The following is a 16418-nucleotide window of genomic DNA, read 5'->3' as shown; positions in this document are numbered from 1 at the left end:
GACGGTCAGCCGTGACTCGTCAAGGAAGGAGAGAGGCTCTCTTGTGTGTGCAGCCGTTCCTCCCCTTTCCCCTCCACCCCACTACCGCTCTCTCGCTCTCTCTCTCGCACACACACCGTCCCCCTCCCGCCCCCCCCACCACCCGCCCGCACCATGATCGCCGCGACGAGAAGCATCTATCTGGGGAGGAAGAGGAAGAGAGGAGGTCAGAATAACAACAACAACAACAACAACAGGTGAAGTTTCTGTCTTTTAACCCCGAGCGCTCTCTCTCTCTCTCTCTCTCTCTCTCTCGTTCTCTCTCGTTCTGTTTCTCGCTCAATTCTGATGCGACCCCTTTAATTTTGCCTCTGGGCTTCTGTTTGTGACTCTGTCTGTGTTCGGTGTGTGTGTGTGTGTGTGTGTGTCTCTCCGTCCGTCTCTCTCTGTGTGTCTGTGTCTCTCTCTCTCTCTCTCTTTATGTAACTGTGGTGTTGCTCTGTTTACGTAACTGTGTGTGTGTGTCTGTCTGTACCTGTCTCCCTTTATGTAAGTGTATGTATGTGTGTGTGTATTTCTCTGTCTCTTTATGTGTCTGTGTGTGTGTGTGTCTCAAGTAAGTGTGTGTCTGTGTGTGTGTGTCTGTGTGTGTCTGTGTCTGTGTGTGTGTGTCTCTCTGTGTGTGTGTGTGTGTGTCTGTGTGTGTGTGTGTGTCTGTGTCTGTGTGTGTGTGTCTCTGTGTGTGTGTGTGTGTCTGTGTGTGTGTGTCTCTGTGTGTGTCTCTGGTGTCAGTTTGTGTAAAAGTTATTTTGGAAATGTTGTTGACACCATTTTCCAGACACAGCGTTTGTTAAAAGGCTCAATTCATTCAGCCGTACATCCCCCACCCGTCCTTTTTACCCCCCCCCCCCTCCCAAAGCCTCCCCCCACCCCACCCCGCTCAGCCCCCTTCCCCCCCCCCACCCCCACCAGTGGCTCCGATTGAAATTCTCGGAAACACCAGGAAGAAGTTATATAAGAGAGCGAGAGATGAGGAGTAAAGCTGCACAGAGTTACATCAACACTGTTATTTAGACTGTACTGTGTTTGGGTTCAGAAATCGGGGGTCAGGGGATTCGGGGGGAGTGGGGGAGACAGGGGTCAAGGGGGAACGCGACGTGAGTGGGGTGATGGGGGGGGGGTGGGGGGTGCTGCATCGTTCCCTATTTCCTCCACGTCTCCACTACGCCCCAAACCTCTCTACCTCAATCCCTCCGCTTCCTCCCCCCCCAAACCCCCCCCCGCACCCCCTACCCCCACCTCATTGCCCGCCTTCAGATCGCGTTCGAAAGACCTCCCTCTTCGACCGTGCTGACGGTCATCTCCCCCCCCCCCGCCCCCACCACCCCACCAACCGACTCCCCGCCCACCCCCGGCTCAGCATCAGGCTCCGCCAGTGTTAAGCGCTCTGAGGCGCTACACTGCGTGGAGGGCGAGCTGTTGTCTGTTGTTGTCGGCGTCGAGGGCTGTTGTTTGCTGGTCGTGTGTTGTGTGGTACAGGAGAGACCGCTTTACAGCCGCCGCCTATCAGTATTTTCCATCACTTGCACATCACGGAGCCTGTCCTGTCCCCTGTGTCTCCACCAGACACACGACTACCTCCAGACCAACAACACCAACCTCTCCCCGTGCGTCTCTCTCTCTCTCTCTCTCTCTCTCTCTCCCTCTCTCCCTCCCGCTCTGTGGCTTTCTCCGAGACCTTGCCCTGCGCGGAAGGCGCTATATTAAGTGCAAGATGATGACGATGATGATGATCGTGATGTTGTCGTCATCGTTGTTCTGGGTTGCGGGGGTGGTGGGGGGGGGTAGAGGGGGAGGGGGTAAGGCCCCGGTTTAAACCAAGTTGAACCTGTGGTTGGAGTAAGGAATGACACCAATGTTGTGCGAAAACACAGATGTTTTATTCACTCGGAGTTAGTAACAGTGATGAAAAGAATACATCGCGATAATGATGGCGTAGCCAGAAGAGAAAGAGGAGAAATGTCCGTCCAAGTTAATGTCCAATTTAATGTCCAATTTAATGTCCAATTTAATCCAAGTATATATATATATATGTATGTATGTGCATCCAATTCTCTCTTCTGATCTCCATTTATACAGCTCATTAAGGGGTGACCCGTCACCTGTTGTCTGGAAGACGTGATAAGGCGTTGGGCCAAATGTCAGAACTATTATTACATAACGAACATCACAAACATCATTTGAGATAGTGTTTAACAGATCAATTACAGAATCTTCCAATGGGTCGGGGCTCAGGGCCCGAGTGGAACAGGAAAGGTTCAAAGGCCTGAGCACAATTAGCTCCATTCCCACCCCCTCTCCCCCCCCCCCCCCCGCACCCCACTCTCCGCCCCACCCCACCCCGAGTCAGGCTTTGATGCCAGGATATGGCTTCAAAGTGACATTTTCTGCCCTCGTTCCTTTCATTTTCCACTCGAGTCTCACGCTATAAATCTGTGCGTTTAAAAAATAATAATAAATTTTGACCGTTCGGGAGTTTTGATTGTGTCGACACTGCTTGATAATCATTTCCCCCGTGTGTGTCAGCCCGGCTCAGTGTGTGTCAGCCCGGCTCAGTGTGTGTCAGCCCGGCTCAGTGTGTGTCAGCCCGGCTCAGTGTGTGTCAGCCCGGCTCAGTGTGTGTCAGCCCGGCTCAGTGCGTGTCAGCCCGGCTCAGTGCGTGTCAGCCCGGCTCAGTGTGTGTCAGCCCGGCTCAGTGCGTGTCAGCCCGGCTCAGTGTGTGTGTGAGTGAGTGTCAGCCCGGCTCAGTGTGTGTGTGAGTGTGTGTGAGTGTTAGCCCGGCTCAGTGCGCGTGTGTGTGTGTGTGTGTGTGTGTGTGTGTGAGTGTGCGAGTGTCAGCCCGGCTCAGTGTGTGTGAGTGTGAGTGTCAGCCCGACTCAGTGCGTGTGTGTGTGTGAGTGTGTGTGTGAGTGTCAGCCCGGCTCAGTGCGCGTGTGTGTGTGAGTGTGAGTGCGAGTGTCAGCCCGGCTCAGTGTGTGTGTGAGTGTGCGAGTGTCAGCCCGGCTCAGTGCGCGTGTGTGTGTGAGTGTGAGTGCGAGTGTCAGCCCGGCTCAGTGTGTGTGTGAGTGTGCGAGTGTCAGCCCGGCTCAGTGCGCGTGTGTGTGTGTGTGTGTGTGTGTGTGAGTGCGAGTGTCAGCCCGGCTCAGTCAGTAGGTTGTAGGTTCATTAGCCTCAGGGTTGACAGGGACTGTGAGCTGACAGTCTCGGCTGATGCTCCAGTGGATCGAGGTGAGACTGTTAGTGAGTGAGGCATTGGGGCTTTGTGGATTAATGGATGTATCATCTCTCAGAACCTGTTTATCTGGTTACAGGGATTAACATGTGTCTGGGGGTGAGGTTTGTTGTCAAGCCCAGTGTTTGGTCAGGGCAACTGAGCACTCCATTCCCCCTCCACTTCCTTCCTCTGCTCCCCCCACACTATAGCCCCTGACACCTCACCCCTCACCCCTCTCTCCCCCTCACCCCTACCCCAAATCGCTGCAGCCTATGCCTCTTCATTCTCCTGGGCATCTGTCTTGTGTGTGTGTGTGTACTCCTTTGTAAGTGAGTGTATGCGAGACTGTGTATGAGTGAGTGTGTGTGAGACTGTGTGTGAGTGAGTGTGTGCGAGACTGTGTATGAGTGAGTGTGTGTGAGACTGTGTTAGTAAGTGTGAGACACAGTGTGTGAGTGAGTGTGTGAGTGAGTATATGTGATATATATGTATTTGTGAGATCCTTGGATTTGATGTAGCGCCTTATCGCGTTTCGCCCACAAAATACAGTCACTACGCGTTACAGTATATTCCGTGAAATGCTTTGAGACGTCTCGAAGACACGATAAGGCGTGATACGAAATGCGAGGATTATTATTATTATTATTATAATCATTATTACTGGGGGCTCAGTTCTTAGTGTCAGAGTTTAACAAGGAACCGATCTCCGGGTCTCTGGAAAAAAATCACTTTCCTGTTAACAGTAAATGCGAAGCGATAAGTTTCCTGGAAAGTGAAGAACTTTCTACCCACAACATGAGTAAGTTTTTCAAACCGCTAAATTAATCTCGCTCGCTGGAGAGAGAGAGAGAGAGAGAGAGCGATGGTTTGCCAGGTAGTCAATAGAACTCACATCTCATCACCACTTCAGTCGCGAGCGCTCTCTCTCTCACCTCTGAGTCAGAAGGTTGTGGGTTCAAAACCCCCTTCACGTTGGCACTTGGGACCTATATAGACTAAACTTACGCTCCAGTGCAGCCCTGGGGGTGTTGGGGGGAGAGAGAGAGAGAGAGAGACGCATTTTTGGAGACTCCGTCCTTTGGGGATGAGACGTTAACCCTCACTACCTCCCCCCCACCCCCCCACCCCACTGTCTGTGCCTTGTTCGGGTGGACGTTAAAGATGTCGCTTTGAGACATCTCGAAGACTTGATCAGGAGCTGGGTCAAACCCCGGGGTTATTATTATTATTATTATTATTAAGCTCCGAGTGAAGGGCACTGAGTCAAACGCAAGTTGTTGTTGCGGTGGTGGTTGTTGTTTCATTGCAAGCTCTTGTTTCCCCAATTCCCAGTGCCGAGACGTTACCTGGGAACGGCTTGAGATCGAACCCTTCCAAGAGACACCGAGACCGTCTGAACACTGAGTTCAACAACCTCCTGCGACTGCTCCCAACCAGCGAGGATGTGGCCGACCGCCTTGACAAGCTCTCCATCCTGCGCCTCAGCGTCAGCTACCTGCGCCTCAAGAGGTTCTTCGAAGGTAAGACTTGTTCCCGTAGCTCAGGGGGTTAGACACCCCCCCACACACCTCGCAGGCCAGAGAGGACCCGGGTCAGGTCAGGGCGAAACCTTAGGCAAGTTTCCTTACTCCACACGCACACGGACTCACTCACACACACAGACACACGCTGCCGTTTACCTAGAAATAACCAGGAATCCGCTTGTTGGTCGATTGGCGATTCGCTTTCCGGGGGTAATAGTCCCTCCAAAAACGATTTGGTCACTCAATCTACGACTGTCTGTGCGCCCACAAATCGCACAGTGACGACACTTTACAGCATATTCCAGCGCCTTATCCCGTCTTCCAGACGTCTCAAAGCGCTTCACAGGATGCACTGTAAAGTGCAGTGGCTGTATTTATTTTGTGGGCGAAACGCGACAGCCAATTAGGCACAGCAGCGTCCGCACAGACAGTCAGGGACTGAGCGACCAAATTATTTTTTTGTTAAAGAGATTATTGCCCTCGGAAAGTGATCCACCAATCGACTAAAAAGCGGGTTCCTACTTGCTGCTGGTAAACAGTGTGTGTGTGTGTGTGTGTGTGTGTGTGTGTATCTGTGTGTGTGTATCTGTGTGTGAGTCTGTGTGTGAGTCTGTGTGTGTGTGTGTGCGTAAGGAAACTTGCCTTAGGTTTCTCCCTGTCTTAACCCAACCAGGAATCAAACCCAGATCCTCTCGCTAGTGAGGGCTCTAACCCCTGAGCTCCAGGGCCTGAGTTGAGTGGGATGGGAGGTAGATGGGAAGTAGATGATGAGGATCTGCCAGGACTTGCCCTGGTATGTGTGTGTGTATGTGTGTGGAGGGGTGGGGGGGGGGGGGTTGGCTCACGGTTAATGCCAACAGCCTCGATCCAATCCTCTTCACCACAACATCCTGCCAACTGGGTGCTCACGGCTTAAACCGGTGGCCTCTGTATATGCGCTCACACCACACACACAAGACTGTGGTTTGTACGGAGGTGTGAGTGCGTACACTGAGAATTGATTGGGTTTTTTGTGGGGGTGGAGGGAAAACACACACCAAGTCTGGCCTCATCTCAGCTCAAATCCCGACCTTACATCACTTATAAGTTTATCCGCGCGCTCTCTCGCTTTCCTTCCTTCCTTTTTTTCTTTCTTTCTCCTTCTTGATGTTGGCAGAGGAAGGAGAGGTGGGTGGGGGGGGGAGCGAGAAAGGGAGAGTGGGAAGAATGGAGAGAGGGGGAGAGAGAGAAAGAGCGAGGACGGGGGGAGAGAGAGAGGTGGGGGAGAGGTAAGAGAAGGGAAGAGAGAGAGGGGGGAGATGGTGGTGGGGGGGGGGGGCGGGGGAGAGAGAGAGGAAGGGGCAGAGAGAGCGAGGGGTAGAGAGAAGAGAGAGGGCTCGAGAGAGAGGGAGATAGTGGGTTGGAGGGAGCAGAGAAAGAGGGATGGGGAGAGGAGAGAGGGGGGAGAGGGGGAGGGGGGAGAGGGGGTGGGGAGAGCGAGAGAGAGAGCGAGAGAGAGAGAGGGAGGGGGGGGGGTTGGGAGAGTTGAACATCTGTTAACGTCTCACGCAATGCACAATTTGCACTCTCAGTATTTCTAACTTTCGAACTCAATTTCGGATAAAACCACGAGGGTGTTCCCGCTCTCTCTCTCTCTCTCCTCTCTCTCTCTCTCTCACTCTCTCTCACTCTCTCTCTCACTCACTCACTCTCTTTCGCGCTCTCTCTCTCTCTCTCTCTCACTCTCTCTCACTCTCTCTCTCTCTCTTTCGCGCTCTCTCTTCGCGCTCTCTCTCGCTCGCACTCTCTCTCGCTCTCTCGCTTTCTCTTGCGCTCTCTCTTGTGCTCGCTCGCGCTCTCTCTCTCTCTCACTCACTCACTCACTCACTCTCTTTCGCGCTCTCTCTCTCTCGCTCTCTCGCTCGCTCTCTCGCTCGCACTCTCTCTCGCTCTCTCTTGCGCTCTCGCTCGCGCTCTCTCGCTCTTCTCTCTCCATATCGGGGCTAACGGTAGAGATTTTCAAAGTTCAAATTGGGTCACAGGACACACGTCAAAATAGATCACGTACTGAACGACAGTGATTGATGTACGTACAGGAACACATCTGCCTTTAACCACAAGCTTCTTCTGTCACGCTATCAAGTCAAATCAGGAAGTGGGACACACACTGGGACGTCATGAGGGGGTGGGGGCTATTGTAGAGCATTTGCCTCGCAGGCGAGAGGAACTGGGTTCGATTGCCGATCAGCTCAGATCAGGGTGAAACCTTAGGGAAGTTTCCTTACTCCACACGCACACACACACACACACACGCGCGCACACGCACACGCGCGCACGCACAGGCCTCTGTTTACCCGGCAGTGAGTGAGTAGGAATCTGGTTGTCAGTCGATATATAATATTTTATTACTATTATTATTATTATCCGGTGGTGGCACTCACACAGACCTTGACCTGAGCCAGACAGACAGACAGACAGACAGACAGAGTGAGAGGGGTGAGCTGGTATAGAGACTGTTGTTCCCAACGTGTTACAGGGTTGGGCAACCGTTGCTCTCTGTACTCCAGGAGCGAGCAACACAATAAGCAGTAGACTCGCAGACGCCTTGTGCTTATATATAGTCGGCTGTAATTTGATCCCGGGAGAAGCCTTCGCACGCTATGTGTCCAGCCTCTGTTGGTAGAAACAGGGAAGTGTTCTGTGGCCATTAAAGAGTCTCTCCCATTAAACTCTGCGTTTCCCGACAGCTCCCAGTCAGTCAGCGAATAACCCGTCGTCGACAAGAACAACACCACCGACGCAGCCTCGCCTCTCAGCACAGAGCTCTGCCCCTCTTTGCTTTACCAGCAATCTCCCCGGCATCTCCACGGCTAATCCGAGTCGATTAATAATAATGATAATAATAATAATAATAATAATAATCCTGGCATTTGATACAGAGCCCTATCACGTCGTCGAGACATCTCAAAGCACTTCACGGGATACACTGTCAAGTGTAGTGACTGTGTGTTTCTGTGGGCGAAAATGATCATTTTACACTCATGTTATAACAAGAACACATTCCATTTATTGCCGTCTTTCGTGTTTCGGGAGGACATCCCAAGGCGCAGGACAGTCAGGACATGTCTGTGCGTGCGTGTATGTGCGTGTGTGTGTCCGTGTCCGTCTGGGTATGTTTGTTTTTAAGTGTGTGTGTGTGTGTGTGTGTCTGTGTCAGGGTGTGTGTGTGTCTGTGTCAGGGTGTGTGTGTGTCTGTGTCAGGTGTGTGTGTCTGTGTCAGGGTGTGTGTGTGTCTGTGTCAGGGTGTGTGTGTGTCTGTGTCAGGGTGTGTGAGTGTCTGTGTCAGGGTGTGTGTGTGTCTGTGTCAGGTGTGTGTGTGTCTGTGTCAGGGTGTGTGTGTGTCTGTGTCAGGGTGTGTGTGTGTCTGTGTCAGGGTGTGTGTGTGTCTGTGTCAGGGTGTGTGTCTGTGTCAGGGTGTGTGTGTGTCTGTGTCAGGGTGTGTGTGTGTCTGTGTCAGGGTGTGTGTGTGTCTGTGTCAGGGTGTGTGTGTGTCTGTGTCAGGGTGTGTGTGTGTCTGTGTCAGGTGTGTGTTGTGTTTGTGTGTGTCTGTGCGCGTGTCAGGGTACGTGCGTGTGTGTGTGTGTATTGCTCACTGTGTATCGCCTCTCGTGCAGTTTCTCTGCGGAACGGAAAGACGTGGGCTTCTGTGGAGCCACCGGGAGAGAAGAAAGTGTCTGTGAGCGACACAGCTCAACTCCTGAGAGAGAGTGATCTCCTGCTACAGGTCAGTGCTGCTCTGGGGACAAGCCCCAAACATCCCCCCCCCTCCAAACAGCCTCCCCCCAAACACTCCCCCTCCAAACACCCTCCCCCCAAACACTCCCCCTCCAAACACCCTCCCCCCACCAAACAGCCTCCCCCCAAACACTCCCCCTCCAAACACCCTCCCCCAAACACCCCCCCAACCCCCCCCCCAAACAGCCTCCCCCCAAACACTCCCCCCCCAAACACCCTCCCCCCCCCAAACACCCTCCCCCAAACACCCCCCCCAAACACCCTCCCCCCCCAAACACCTCCCCCCACCAAACAGCCTCCCCCCAAACACTCCCCCCCCAAACACCCTCCCCCCCCCCCCCAAACACCCTCCCCCACTTTCCCCCAATATTTGAGCTGCCCTTAAATTGTATGAGTAACAATGGCGGATCGCATGCTCTGTGTTGACAGGTGCTGAATGGGTTCATTATAGTGGTGGTCGGTGACGGTTGCATATTCTATGCATCGGCCACGATACAGGAGTATCTGGGCTTCCATCAGGTCAGTAAAGGGATTCTAAGCTGTGTGTCAGCCTGGCTCAGTCGCTGTGTGTGTGTGTGTGTGTGTGTGTCAGACTGGCTCAGTCGCTGTGTGTGTGTGTGTCAGACTGGCTCAGTCGCTTTGTGTGTGTCAGACTGGCTCAGTCGCTGTGTGTGTGCGTCAGTCTGGCTCAGTCGCTGTGTGTGTGTGTGTCAGACTGGCTCAGTCGCTGTGTGTGTGTGTGTGCGTCAGTCTGGCTCAGTCGCTGTGTGTGCGTCAGTCTGGCTCAGTCGCTGTGTGTGTGTGTCAGTCTGGCTCAGTCGCTGTGTGTGTGTGTGCGTCAGTCTGGCTCAGTCGCTGTGTGTGTGTGTCAGTCTGGCTCAGTCGCTGTGTGTGTGTGTGTCAGTCTGGCTCAGTCGCTGTGTGTGTGTGTGTCAGACTGGCTCAGTCGCTGTGTGTGTGTGTGTCAGACTGGCTCAGTCGCTGTGTGTGTGTGTGTCAGACTGGCTCAGTCACTGACCAAATAAAAACAGTTCCATGTGCGACGTGTAGGAAGCGTGTGAGTGAAGGGGTGTTAAGCTGTCGGCCTGATATCTCTGCCCTTTGTGCCCCTGTGCTACAGACTGCCGTCATGCATCAACCTGTTTATGACCTTATTCACCCCGAGGACCGTATTGAATTTCGACGTCAGCTTCACTGGGCCCTAAACCCTTCTCCGCTCAACAACTGCCAACCCTCCAGAGGTGAGCACAGTCTTAAAATTACAACCAGGCCGTTTAAGGGTGAAATCAGGGACCATGTTTGCACCCAAGTGGGGGGTAGAAATCTGGGAACTCAGCCTTCCCTGCCCCCAAAAAATGCCAGGATTGGTGGGGATTCCATCCCAACGCCTTGCCTGGAAGACTGAGGTTGGTCAGCAAGCGGTGCCTGGCCAGGATCCGGGGGGGATGGTCTAAGGGGATTCCACCGGGGAGTGGAGACCGGGCAGCGGGGTGGGACAGGAGGGGCATTGGAGTTGACAGGATCAGTTGAGGTACAGATCAGCCGTGATCTAACTAAATGGCGGAACAGGATCAAAGTGCTGAATGGTCTCCTCCTGTTCCTTTTTTTGTGAGTCAACCAAGTCCAACAAGGTCTCTCTTTGGGGGAGAAGATACGTTGGATGAAAGAGGCCCTGTAGTGAGGTGGTTAGGGCCTGTTCAGGTGGCGCTTTTGGGAAAGAGAAGGGAGTTTCTCTCTCTCTCTGTCTCTCTCTCTCTCTCTCTCTGTGTCTGTCTCTCTCTCTGTCTCTGTTTCTCTCTCCCAGTGCGTGTAAAATCCTTCACTCGCTTCACGCCTGTTTGCGGCTCCGTCGCTCTGCGCGAGTTGGCGCCCCCAACGAAACAGACAGTCACTACTACGCTTCCCGTCCCGTGCAGGTGCCGGTGGCCAGGCTGAAAGCCCCGTGAGCTTCGAACCTCGTCACCTCCCGCCTGAGAATTCTGCCTTCCTGGAGCGAAGCTTCGTGTGTCGAATGCGGTCCCTTCTGGACACGGCCTCCGGTTTTGTGGTGAGACACGTCGCGACCTAACTTGCGCATATTTCATAACCAATTTGCTAACGATTACAGAGTGATGTGGAGTTCCTGTAGCTCAGGGGTTAGACCCCACGCCTCGCACCCCACAGCCCCTGTAGCTCAGGGGTTAGACCCCTCCCCTCGCACCCCACAGCCCCTGTAGCTCAGGGGTTAGACCCCTCGCCTCGCACCCCACAGCCCCTGTAGCTCAGGGGTTAGACCCCTCGCCTCGCACCCCACAGCCCCTGTAGCTCAGGGGTTAGACCCCTCGCCTCGCAAGCCAGAGGATCCGGGTTCAATTCCCGGAAGGGTCAGGGCGAAACCTTAGGCAAGTTTCCTTACTCCACACACACACACACACACACACACAGACACACACACACATACGCATTCACGAACACACACACACACGCCTCTGTTTACCAGCGGTCAGTAGGAACCCGGTTGTTAGTTGATTGGGGGATCGCTTTTTCGGGGGTAATAATCCCTTCAAAAAATAAATAATTTGGTCACTTCAATCCACACCCACTGATTGTGGGGACACCGCTGTGCGAAATTGGCTGCACAGTCACTACACTTTACGGTATAGCCTAAGAAGCGCTTTGCGACGTCTCGAAGCCGAGATAAGGTGCGGGCTGTCGAATGCGAGGATTATTATTGTTATTGACGCCCCCGTGTCCTCTGCTGTCTCTCAGCCACTGAATCTCCAGGGGAGGCTGAAATATCTTCACGGACAGAACAAACGGGGGGAGGATGGCTCGCTGCTCCCCCCTCAGCTTGCCCTCTTCGCCGTAGCCACCCCTCTGGAATTGCCCTCCATCCTGGAGATACGCACTAAAAGTGGGTTGTTTCACACCAGACACAAGCTGGACTTTACCCCTGTCGGGTGTGACACCAAGTAGGTATCAGTGAGACCATCAGCTCATCTTCTCTACCTCACATCTCACCACCTCCCCAATACCCCACCCTACCCTACACCCCTACACCACACCCCCCCCCACCTCCTATACCCCCTACACCCCCATCACCCCTCCCGTTCCCCCGTCACAACATCAAACTGCTTTTCAAACGCAATTGGCTGCCGCGTTTCGTCCACAAAACACACAGTCACTACGCTTTACAGTGTATCCTGTGAAACGCTTCGAGACGTCCCGAAGATGTGATGAGGCGTTGGGTCAAATGCCAGGATTATTATTGTTGTATTGGCTATTAATATTGATTATTGTTGGTTATTATGGATGATTGATTATTACTGATTATTGATTATTATTACAGGGCAAAGATGGTGCTGGGCTACACGGAGATGGAGCTGTGTATGCGAGGCTCGGGGTATCAGTTTGTCCATGCGGCTGACATGCTTTACTGTGCTGACATGCACGTCCGGTGTAAGTGCCAGGCTTCCCCGCGAGCCAGTCATTCACCTCTCTGCCTGGCTCAGTTGCCAGTGAGGGTAGCAGGTGGTGGGTGCCATCCCAGTGTCTCTCCATTTTCCCTTGTGGGGGGGGAAACGAAACAACAACTTGCATTTTACACAGCGCCCCCTTCACGTGGGATAGTATCCTGGAGTGCTTGATGGTGTCGGAGTCTGACCCTGAGCCAGGGGGAGAGGGAGGGAGGGAGAGGATAGGGAGGGAGGGAGGGGATAGGGAGGGAGGGAGGGGATAGGGAGGGAGGGAGGGGATAGGGAGGGAGGGAGGGGATAGGGAGGGAGGAAGGGGATAGGGAGGGAGGGAGGGGATAGGGAGGGAGGGAGGGGATAGGGAGGGAGGGAGGGGATAGGGATAACGCACGACCGGGTGGTGGAGTGGGGGGAGGGGGAGAGTTGTGGGCTGGTGGGGGGGGGGGGAAGTGAAGGGTAAGCAGGTCGGAGAGGGAGGGAGGGAGGTGTCAGGGTGTGAAGGGATTTAGAGACGAGTGTGTGAGGATCTTGAAATCGAACCATTCGGCGATTGGGATGGTGCCTCATCATCATTCTCTGGTGATGATGATGATGATGATGATGATTCCTTTGACTTCCTGTTGCAGTGATGAAGACCGGGGAGACTGGGTTGACAATTTTCCGACTTCTGACCAAATGGAACGAATGGGTTTGGGTCCAATCCAACGCCCGGTTGGTTTATAAGAACGGGAAACCGGATTCTATCATCGCCAAACAGAGACTCCTGACGTAAGCCACACCGACACCCACACACACACCCCCACCCACACTGACACCCCCCCACCCATACCGACACCCACACCCACACACTCCCGCACCCCACACCCACCCCCACACCCCCACCCACACCGACACCCACACCCACACACTCCCGCACACAACCACACCGACACCCACCCCCACACCCCCACCCACACCACACCCGCACCCACATACACCCACACCCACACACTCCCGCACACAACCACACCGACACCCACCCCCACACTCCCACCCACACCGACCCCCCCCCCCCCCCCCCCCCCCCCACACCCGCACACACCCACACCCGCACCGACACCCGCACCGACACCCACACCGACACCCACAACCACAACAAATTGATTTTCAACAACAAAAATAATAATAATAATAATTTCGATTTCAATTTTTTTTTCCAATGTCAAAAAAAAGGCTCACAAAAAAGCACAGTCACTACACTTCATGATATATCCCGTGGAGCGCTTTGAGACGTGTTGACGACGTGATGAGGCGCTGTATCGAATGCCCCGATTAGTATTATTGTCATTATTATTGTTATCATTATGATGATGATGATGATGACGATGACGACTATTAAGGATTCTGACCGTGTTCTTTTTCCCCAACTGCAGGGAGAGAGAAGGTGCCGATCACTTTGCCAAGCGGAGCCTGGCATTCCCTCTGACCTTCACCAACGCAGACGCAGCGCTGTACGGCACCAGCTCCCCCTTGACCTCCTTCGCCAACCCTCACCCGTTGGGCGCTGACAAACTGGAGCAAAGCGAGAGGCTCGACCCCAACTCTCTGTTGGGAGTCGTGATGAGCCAGGACGAGTCCGTTTACATCAGCCACCTGGCGCCACGCCAGCCTAGGCTCACCCTGGACAGGACGGCTGGGGCTGGAGTTGGGCTTTGGGCGGGCGGGGATGGTCTTGAGGGTCTCCCGCACGGAGAGGCTGAAGAGGAGGAGATCAGCACCAACTGCAAGCAGGAGGAAGACCTGTTGTCCATTCTGGACGAGGTCCTCAAGACCGACCTCGGGGAGGGAGACAAGGAGATACCCAGCGTGCTGGAGGGGCTGGGGCCGGAGGACTTGGAGCTGATGCAGTGGGTGGAGAGGACCTTGACCATGGAGATGGACGCCGGGTTCCCTCTCAACGACCTCCTCACCAACGACCAGGTGCTGTCTTACGTGCAAAGCTCCCTGGTCTCGAGGGAGCGGCCAGCGACAGACCACCACCACCCAGGCGGGGGGCTTTGCCCACTGGCCGTTGTGGGCTCGCCTCTCTCGGAGTCGGGTTGGCGGGTGGGCGGGGGCAAGCTTGCCCCAGCCCCGGCCCTCACTCCGCCTCCCCTCCCTCGCCCTTGTTTCGCCGCCCAGGCAGCTCCGTCACCACCTTGTGAACACCAACGCAGCCGTCGCCAGCGGGAGGTTGCCCGCCAACACCAACACCAACGCCTGCCGTTGCATTCGGGCTGTCCCTGGGCCAGCCAGGAACCCTTGCGGCACCCGTGCATGCAGGAGCAGGAGCTCCAGCGCATGCAGCAGCAGCAGCAGCAGCACCAGGCAGCCGCGAAGGCCAATGAGCGCCTTAACGGCGAAGTGGGGGTGCGATTCTGCGGGTTCCAGCCCCACCACCCGGCCCCCGAGACCCTTGGCCCTGACACTTACCCCGCCCCCCGCAACTGCAGGCTGCAACCCCCAAGCGACACACCGCCCTTCGCAGGGACCCTCGCCACCGTCGGACCCCCTGCGTGGGGCGGAGGAGCACCAACTCCCCACGGCCTCCATGGACTCCCCAAGACTCTGGGACGAACAGACTGTCTCCTGGGAGCCCAGCAAAACGGGGGGGCGTTCCTGGTTTTCGGGCGCCCACTGGCTCCTCACCCCCCAGGGCACCCGGCCTCGGTGTTGCCCTCAGCCTCGCCATTCCTCTCTAGAGACTATCCCCACCTTCGCCCAAGCAACCGGGAGCACTGGCATTCCAATGATCTATACAGGGTAAGGTCCTCTCTCTCCCGTCTCCATAGCTCTCTCTCTCTCTCTCTCTCTCTCTCTCTCTCACTCCGACTATCCTCCTTGGAGGGGGTGTGAGCGGTTAGGGTTTGGGTTTGGACCCCTGTATCTGTGTCTGTCTTGGTCTATGGTGGAGCATTTGCTTGACTGACCCGCTCATTTGAATGCTACCAATAACTTGACAGCAAAATAAACCCGAGCAAAATCTCCGTAAAGATTCCAGTTGGGATTGAAAAGTCAACCCAACCCACAACCATAACTTTATTGGATGCAACAAGAGCGAGCGATCTAACCGTTCGTCTCCTTCAAGGCACATTTCAAGACCCTCCTCTTCAACCCCGCCTTCCTTCGGTCACCCTCCTACCCCCCCAGGGCCTGCCCCTCCCCGGTTCCCCTCCCCACCCACCCCCCCTTTCTTGATCCCAACCCTCAGCTCGGGTCCAAATCCCTGACTGCCCAGTGTATGTAGTTGCCGTAATCTTGGAGTCCTCAGTGGTTAGACCCCTCGCCTCGCAACAGAGAGGACCTGGGTTCAATTCCCAGCCCGAGACAGGACAGGGCGAAATGTTGGGCAAGTTTCCTTACACTACCACACACACACACACACACACACACACCTCTGCTTACCTGGCAAGTGAATAGAAACAGTGTTGGTCTGTGAAGCGCTTTGAGACGTCTCGAAGACGTGATCAGGCGCTGTATCAAATGCAAGGATCCGAAGGATTATTTGTAAACCTTTGTTCTTGTTCCTCCTGTTGCAGATGAAAGAAGACTTGCCGGGCTTCCTGGCATCTCACCCGACGGAAAACGGCACCCATGTCTTGGGAAACAGCTTCGCGCAGTAATGGGGGAGCCAGACAGATCTCGGTGTCTCGGAGGTTACCACACGTACACAGCCCAGCGAGCGCACAACTTTCACGCTCTGCGGTTTGAGCGGAGGAATGCGACTCTCCTCCCTCCATCAACCCTTCTCTTCACACGATGGAAACGGAGAATCGGGGTTGCCAAAGGGAACGCCAAGCGATGATTCAGTTGTGGGGCAACTCAGCTGGGCTGGGCTGAGCTGAGCTGGGCTGAGCTGATCTGAGTTGGCCTGGCCTGGCCTGGCCTGGCCTGGCCTGGCCTGGCCTGGGCTGAGCTGAGCTGGGCTGAGCTGATCTGAGTTGGCCTGGCCTGGGCTGAGCTGAGCTGAGCTGAGCTGGGCTGAGCTGATCTGAGCTGGGCTGAGTTGGCCTGGCCTGGCCTGGCCTGGGCTGAGCTGAGCTGGGGTGGGCTGATACAATAATAATAATAATTATAATGAAAATAAATAAATAATCCTTGCATTTCACGCAGCGCCTTCAATCAGGATCATTATTATATGATATTATATGACAGGGGGAGAGAGAGAGAGGAGTCGGGGGGCGGTGGGGTGGGGGAATTGGGAGAGAGAATGAGAGTGTGAGACCAAGTATATTTATATCAGTGAAGTGTTGAGTGGGTCATTGATGTTTCAACACTAGATGACGCTATTTTCAAAGGAAATCTCAAACATCTCCGAGTTTGAGGCTGTGGGTTGAGTTGAGTTGAGTTGAGTCTCATTAAAAAGCTTAACAGGAGCTGAGGGGGAGGATTCCCTGC

At 54.6% G+C, this 16418-nt stretch overlaps 1 protein-coding gene across 1 annotated transcript; it reads left to right on the top strand.

Annotated features, from left to right (window-relative positions):
• Positions 1-150: 150 nt before the first annotated feature.
• LOC121850960 (aryl hydrocarbon receptor-like) lies at positions 151-15780 on the top strand. Its single transcript, XM_042344339.1, has 11 exons — positions 151-236; positions 4586-4773; positions 8430-8539; positions 8980-9069; positions 9671-9791; positions 10467-10597; positions 11299-11501; positions 11879-11988; positions 12629-12770; positions 13415-14783; positions 15560-15780. Exons 1-11 carry the CDS (start codon positions 154-156, stop codon positions 15641-15643), a joined length of 2631 nt encoding a protein of 876 aa, XP_042200273.1. The 5' UTR covers positions 151-153; the 3' UTR covers positions 15644-15780.
• The last annotated feature ends 638 nt before the right edge of the window (positions 15781-16418 follow it).

The sequence above is a fragment of the Callorhinchus milii genome, unplaced genomic scaffold (assembly GCF_018977255.1).
Source record: "Callorhinchus milii isolate IMCB2004 unplaced genomic scaffold, IMCB_Cmil_1.0 Scaffold27, whole genome shotgun sequence".
Lineage (NCBI taxonomy): Eukaryota > Metazoa > Chordata > Chondrichthyes > Chimaeriformes > Callorhinchidae > Callorhinchus > Callorhinchus milii.
The sequence above is the reverse complement of the archived record's forward strand: the minus strand, read 5'-3'. Positions and strand labels throughout refer to the sequence as shown.